General features: G+C 45.9%; 1 protein-coding gene across 1 annotated transcript; it reads right to left on the reverse strand.

Moving 5' to 3' along the window:
• Positions 1 to 2414: 2414 nt before the first annotated feature.
• On the reverse strand, positions 2415 to 5507 carry Cxcr3 (C-X-C motif chemokine receptor 3). The gene is made up of 2 exons (XM_070040326.1): positions 5425 to 5507; positions 2415 to 3932 (listed from the first exon to the last, which is right to left on the reverse strand). Exons 1-2 carry the CDS (start codon positions 5434 to 5436, stop codon positions 2835 to 2837), a joined length of 1110 nt encoding a protein of 369 aa, XP_069896427.1. The 5' UTR covers positions 5437 to 5507; the 3' UTR covers positions 2415 to 2834.
• Positions 5508 to 7298: the final 1791 nt, after the last annotated feature.

Below are 7298 nucleotides of genomic sequence, written 5' to 3' on the forward strand. Positions count from 1 at the left end.
TTGTTGTTGTTGTTGTTGGTGGTGGTGGTTTGTGTGTGTGTGTGTGTGTGTTTTGAGAAAGTCTTGCTATGTAGCCCAGCTGCCAGTCAGAATGGGTCATGCTCCAGTTTTTTCCTCCACTGACAGAGGCCCCAGCACCTGCTGTAGAAAAATGGTCCCAGCAACCTTACTGAGTGGCCTACATGTCAATGACTGTTAGTAAGTTATTGGCAGCCCTGTTGCTTTTCTTTAAGCACAATGCCATTTCCATAGTAAGAACCTGCATCACCTCTCGTGTCACTTGAATGACCCACACAACTTTTTGACCAAACTTTGGTCCATCACATGATCTCAAACTACCTTTCAGTTTTATTTTCAACCTTTCCTCTGTCTGAACCCTTAAGTGCAGCCAGTTGGGACCACTGATAATGCTCCCGCAATATGCATTGCCCTTTTCAGCCTTTCCATCTTTGCTACTATGCTCCCTTCTGACTAGAAGTACTGTCTTCTTTTCACCCTTGGAAATGGTACTTGCCCTCCAGGTTTCCAGGATGCACACCAAAGGTCCCCAACATTCATGCTTTGAGTCCTGGGCTCACTATGCCTTGTGGCACAGGTGGCTGAGTATTAACTACTTTTTATTCTTATTATAAAGGTGATATACAGAGGGGTTACAGTTAACATAAATCAGGTCTTTTAGTACAATGCCACCCCATTCCCCTGCTCCAAGTTTTTCCCTAACATCCCACCCACAAGATATATGGTTCAACAAAATGTCTAGTGAGTACCACTGCTTTGTCCATTCATTTCTGTGTTGCCCTTTTCCTCCCAAAGACAGATAAATGAACAAACAAGACAAAGAAAACAAAAATAGCAACAAGGAAAAACTCTTGTTTCCATTTCTTGAAGTTCATTTCGATCTTAAATACTATTTTTTTATGGTGAGATGTACAAGCATTAAGCCTTTTTGTTCCTCCCCTAACAATATCCTCCTTTGGTCTCACTATGTGTGAATGCCTAAAGTCTTGCATAATTTATCATGTACCGGTGTGTTTTAGTTCTAGCTTCCACATACGAGAGAAAACATGTACCATTTGTCTCTCTGAGCTTGGCTTAATTCACTTAATATGATTTATTTTAGATCTATCTGTTTCACTGAAAATGATATAATCATTTTCTTTCTCATGGGTGAGTAAAACACCGTGTATACATGTACCACAGTTTTTGACCCACTCATCTATTATAGGGCACCTTAGCTGTTTCCATAGCTTGGCTATGGTGAATAGTTTAGCAATGAACATGGATGTGCAAGGGTCTTTATGGTATCCTGGCTTGTGAATTTGGCTCTGTAGATACTCAGGAGTGGTGGTATGGATGGGTTGTAGGGAAGATCTATGGTTAACTTTTTTAAGGAACCTCTAGACTGCTGTCCAGAGTGGTGGTACTAATTTACATTCCTACCAACGGTACAATAGGGTTCCTTTCCCTCCCCCCCCACATTCCTGTCAACATTTGTTGTTGTTTGAATTCATAAGGGTAAGATGGAATGTGGGATTTGTTTTGACTTGCATTTCCTTTATGGCTAGGGATGATGAGCATTTTCTCCCGTGTTTCTTTGCTATTCTTACCTTTTCTGAGAAGTCTTTCCTTAGTTCCTTTGTCCATTTAGTAATTGATGTATTAGCTTCGGGAGGGGTTAGTTTATTCAGCTCCTGGTATATATTGGATATTAAGCCTTTGTCTGATATATTGCTGGTAAAGATTTTCTCCCAGTCTGTTGGCTATCTTTCTAGTTTAATGGCTATGTCCTTTTCTGTGCAGAAACTTTTTATTCTGATGTAATCCCATTTTTCAAGTCTCTCTTCTATCTGCTGTGCCCCTGGGACTCTTCAAAAAATTTCTGCCTTTGCCTATGCCTATGTCTATGCATTCTAATGTTTCTCCTACTCCCTCTAGCAGTAATTTAAAAGTTTCAGGTCTGATGTTGAGGTCTTTGATCCACTTTGAGTTGATATGAGTGCATGATGACAAACTGGAATCCACTTTTAGTTTTCTGCATATGGATGCCCAGTTGGTATTACTACTTTTCAGTGCACCTTTTCTGCTAGCCTGAACTTTTAGAGTACAGGGACTTAAGTCGTACATTTGGTGGTCCCTTTACTAGAGTGTGACCAGACTGTCCAAACAGCCAGCTGCTCATTGCTCACTGTCAACACCCAGGCCCATGGGGGTGCCCACCAGCACCACCAGATAGGTAATAGGGGATCCCAACAGAAGGCAAAAGAGTGCCAAGAAGAGCAGAGAAAAAGCTACAGAAATGTTAACAGGCAGGATGGGCTGACAGACAGAGGGCCAGACAGGGAGAAGCAGGAAGAGCATTCCTGAGCTCAGTCAGGATTGACTAGAATAATGACTGCCAGTATACCTTGGTCCAATTAGCATTTTATTGAAAAGTTTTAAGCATAATTTTGATAAAGGTGAACAGAGCAAATGGAAAAGTCTTGGGGACCATATTAAAAGTCGTAGGCTGAAGCAGAGACCTGGACCTCTGCTGTTTGTCTCAAATTCCTTGCATATGGGGAAGGCCAAGCTCTACTTACTAATAGCAAGTAGAAGAGCATTAGTGACCCAGGCAGGCATCTCTGAAGTGGCAGGATGGAGATTTATAGCTAAGGAACAGCAGTGGAGCCATTCCCACTGTTCTGGGACTGCCAGTGAGTTCCAGAAGCAAGGTGTGGGACAGCCAGAGCCAGCTCAGCAGTCGAGGGAGGGAGGACCCTGAGTGTGTGCATGTGTGCATGTGAATGTGTGTAGGGGATTAGGGTACATGGGTAAAAGGGCATACCTATCCAGCTTCACAAGCCTGAATAGGAAGCCTCTGTGGTTTCAGACCAGGATGAATCCTTGCGGGAAGATGATGGTTGTTGCTGGAGCCTTCTCTGGTTAGAGCAGCCCAGGCGCATGAGTAGCATCCACATTCGCTCTCTGAACTTGACTCCCACAAAGGCATAGAGTAGTGGGTTAAGGCAGCAGTGCATGTAACCCATTCCTGAGGTGATTGATTTGGCTATATCTACCCGGTTTTCTCGGCCACAGTTGCGGGCCAAGGCCCCCAGGTCCATGAGAGTGTCCACCAGCACCACCAGGTGATAAGGGGTCCAGCAGAGAGCATAGGCCACCACTACTACCACCACTAGTCTCATGGCTCGCAAGCGCCGTTGGCCTCTGGAGACAAGTAGCACAGCCAGGATACGGGCATAGCAGTAAGCCATGACTAGCAGGGGCAGCAGGAAACCAGCTACCAGCTGTAGTCCCTGCAGAGCCCTTCGGCCTACCAGCCGGAAGTTGTGCTGGCAGTAGGTGGCATTGAGTCGCTCGTCATATTGGGCTGACAGGAAGATGAAGTCTGGGAGGGCAAAGATAAGGCAGAGCGCCCAGACAACAACACAAGTAAGAGTCACACGGGTTGGGGGCCCCCGGCGGTAGAGCTGGGTGGCATGCACTATGTTCAGGTAGCGGTCAAAGCTGATGCAGGCCAGCAGCAGAGCCCCTGAATAGAAGTTGATGTTGAAGAGGGCACCTGCCACTTTACACAGGATGGAGCCAAAGACCCACTGGACAGCAGCAGCCACTGCCCAGAGTGGCAGTGTCAGTACCAGCAGTATATCAGCCACAGCCAGGTGGAGCAGAAAGGTATCAGTACTGCTGAGGACTGCGCGCTGGCTCAGCAGCACGGTTGCCACAATGCCATTGCCTAGCAGCCCCAACAGAAAGAGGAGGCTGTAGAGGGCAGGGAGGAAGGCCCTGTCAAAGTTCAGACTGAAATCCTGGGGACAGGACGCACAGCAGCTGTCACTCTCATTTTCTCCATTTTCTCCATAGTCATAGGAAGAGCTATAGTTTTCCAAATAGAAGGCCAAGTCTGAGGCTTCTAATGTTTGCCGTTCGATCACCTGCAGGAGGGAGTAAAGAGGGAAGGGAGGCTAGGCCTTGTAAAAAAAAGCCTGGAATCTGCCTCACCCCTATTATGACTTCTCTGATGAGCAAATTGCTCTGTAAGACATGCCCTAAGGGCCTAGGTCAGACCCTGGAATTGTTACCACTTTTCTTCCAGGGCTGACCCTTCTGATGGTGACATTCCTTCTCATAGGCTGCACTGTCTTTCCCTGGTGTGCTGTCCTATGTGCTCGCGGATCTTGGGCAGGTAGAAGAGCTTCCCTCCCATGCCCAGAGTCCTCTTGGTGCTCTCTCTCAGCACAGCTTGCTGGCCTCAGTGTTCAGGCTACATCTAGTTCGACACCTTCTACATTGCTTCTCCAGTTACTGGCCTTCCTCTTTTCACCTCTTATCTGAAGGCTCCAACTTTCTGCCCCATTTTGAGGCCTCTACAAATCACTGTCCTCCTCCCTGCTTTCTACCTTGTGCTTACCTGCCCTACACAGGCAGAGCACCTGTTTAGTCTTCTGTTGGGCTCCCTCACACAGCTCTAGTAGAAATTTATTCTTTGGTTGGTACTGGGATTTGAACTCAGAGACTTGTTCTTACCAGGCAAGTGCTCTTCCACTCAAGCCACACCTCCAGCTTCCTTCTCCCTTTTGTGAGATGAGGTCTAAATATGATACTTAGGCTAGTCTCAAATTCCTGGACTCAATGACCGTCTTGTTTCTACATCCTAAGTAGCTGGGACTGCAGTAACCTACCACTGTGCTTGACTAACAGAACCTTTTTTTTTTTTTGGTGCCAATCCTGGGGCTTGAACTGTCCTTGAGCTATTTTGCTCAAAGCTAACACTTACCACTTGAGCCACTGCTCCATTCTGGTTTCTCTCTCCCTCTCCCTCTCTCTGTCTGTCTGTCTCTCCTTCTCTGTCTCTCCTCTCTCTTTCTCACTTGCATGCTCTCTCTCTCTCTCTCTCTCTCTCTCTCTCTCTCTCTCTCTCTCTCTCTCTCTCTCTCTCTCTCTCTCTCTCTCTCAAGCTGGCTTTGAACTGTGATTCTCAGACCTCAGCCTCCTGAATAGCTGGGACTATATGTGTAAACCTCTGGTGCTCAGCCAGAAATATTTTTTATACCTACCCACAACCACCAACTCCATCTCGAACACACAGCCCATAACCACCCCAGAGCATCAGGCCTCCCCAGGGCCAATTCCATAGAGCACATGAGATCCAGAATGCCAAGTCAGAACTGAAGGGAACCTTAGAGGTCACCAAAGTTGAGCCTCTCCCAACTCTATATTTCACAGATTAGGCACTAAAGCTAGAAAAGGAGGAGACTGGCCTGTGGTTAGTGGCCACTTAGGTTTTCAATTTCCCATCTACTGTTCCCACTACAAAGAAGCCTGAAGCCTCCACCTGCTTCCTCAGCACTCTAGTGCAGCCTATCCATGTGTCCTAGAATGGCCTCTTGGAGTTGTGGTTTGTCCCGGATGGGCAGCGGCACTTACCTCAGGGGCCATGACTAGGCTGGTGCTCCGACAGCTGAGGTTGCGTGCTGCCTGCCCCTCTACCTTGGCGCTTGTGGTTGGGAACTTGCAGTGCACAGAGGAAGTGAAGGTTTCATGGTTCTCAGCACAGCCTCTTCCAGAGGATTAGTAACAGTCAACCTCCCTGGCTCCAGGCTATCGAGGTCCTATGAAATAATTTCTGTGGCCAGGTGAAACTGCTCTGGTCATACAAACTTGGGACTGTTGCTGGTTCTGAGGTCCTTTACCTACCCAATATGGTTCATATATACACAGTTCTAAGAGCAGGCAGAAATTTTTATTCAATAGTCAATGAATGGTGAAGTGAAGCTCATACTATAAAGGTACATATCCCCATGTAGGTTTGGGTTTAGATTTTCACCAGGGTTCTAGGAGGGGAGGAAAGGGGAACAGTATGCTGTCAATAAGCTTTTTATAAGAAGAGAGATTTCCATGGGGCTGGGAAGGTGGCTCAGTGGTAGAGCGCTTGCCTTGCATGCATGAGGCCCTGGGTTCGATTCCTCAGCACCATATAAGCAGAAAAAAAGCCAGAAGTGGTGCTATGGCTCAAATGGTAGCATGCTAGCCTTGAGCTGAAGAGCTGAGGGACAGCGCCCAGGCCCAGAGTTCAGGCCCCACAACCTGACCTCCCCCCCAAAAAGAGATTTCCAGAGATTCATATGCTACCTCTTTTTTTCGTTAACATCAGGGTTCAGTCTGGTGACAGAAACAGAAAGGCTTCGTCCTAGGAAAGGACATGGGGTGTCAGGGTGGGGACAATTCTTTTGAGAAGAAAGACCTGAAGGAGAAACCACACTGTGGGGGAAGTAGAAGGCAGCCCTGTTGCCAGGTTCAAAAATTGCTTTTCTACAGTGGTCTCTCTCTAATAAGTTAAACAGGTTCATCCATCTCAGGTCTTGGCATGCTTGTGTTGTCTGTAAAAGGGGATTAGCTCTCTTAAAAATTAGCTGGGCACCATAGCTCCTGTCTATAATCCTGGCTACTCAGGAGGCTGAAATTTTGAGGATCAGAGTTTAAAGACAATCCAGGAAAAACATCTGAGAAACTCCATCTCAAACTAACCAGAAAAATGAATATGTGCTTCAAGTGATAGAGTGCCATCTTTAAGAAAGCTTGAGCAAGAGTGCAAGGCCTTGAGTTCAAGCCCATTACACACAAAAAAACCCCATTTACTGAAACTGACCTGTGGATTTACTTTATTTAAATGTGTACTTTTGTATTAACTTTTCAAACTTAAAAAAATTGTTTCTTGGAGATAGATGTTGCTATGTAGCCCAGGTTAGCCTCAAATTCCTGGCTAAGATTTAAAATATTTTACTGAGCCAGGAGCTAGTGATTGATTCACTCTTACAATTCTAGCTACTTTGGAGGCTAAGAGCTGAGAATCACATGTTCAAAGCCAGTCTAGGCAGAAAAGCCTGTGAGTCTTATCTCCAGTTAACCAACAAAAAGCTGAAGGTAGAGTCACAACTCAAGTGGTAGAGTTCCAGCCTTGAGTGAAAAAGCTGAGGGATAGCACCCAGGCCCTGAATTCAAGCCTCAGTACTGGCAGAAAAACAAATAAATATATAAATATTTTAACAAAATTCTTCACACTAAATCTAGTTCTTTACCATCATTCTTTCCAGCTTATCAACAGAAAAAAGAAAAGTCATGAATCCAGTCATGTTCCTGCTTTGAGCTAGATGTGGATTTAGATGGACAGTGTCTTATTTCTACCACACAGATCCCTTGGGATTTGGTGGGTTACTCTCATGGATAAAGATTTGTAAAGGGGAAAGGCTTTCATCAAATAGTTCAGGCACACCAGAATGAGCATAGGGACTAACTCTGGC

This window comes from Dipodomys merriami, unplaced genomic scaffold (assembly GCF_024711535.1).
Source record: "Dipodomys merriami isolate MVZ:Mamm:240054 unplaced genomic scaffold, mDipMer1.0.p SCAF_3, whole genome shotgun sequence".
Classification (NCBI taxonomy): domain Eukaryota; kingdom Metazoa; phylum Chordata; class Mammalia; order Rodentia; family Heteromyidae; genus Dipodomys; species Dipodomys merriami.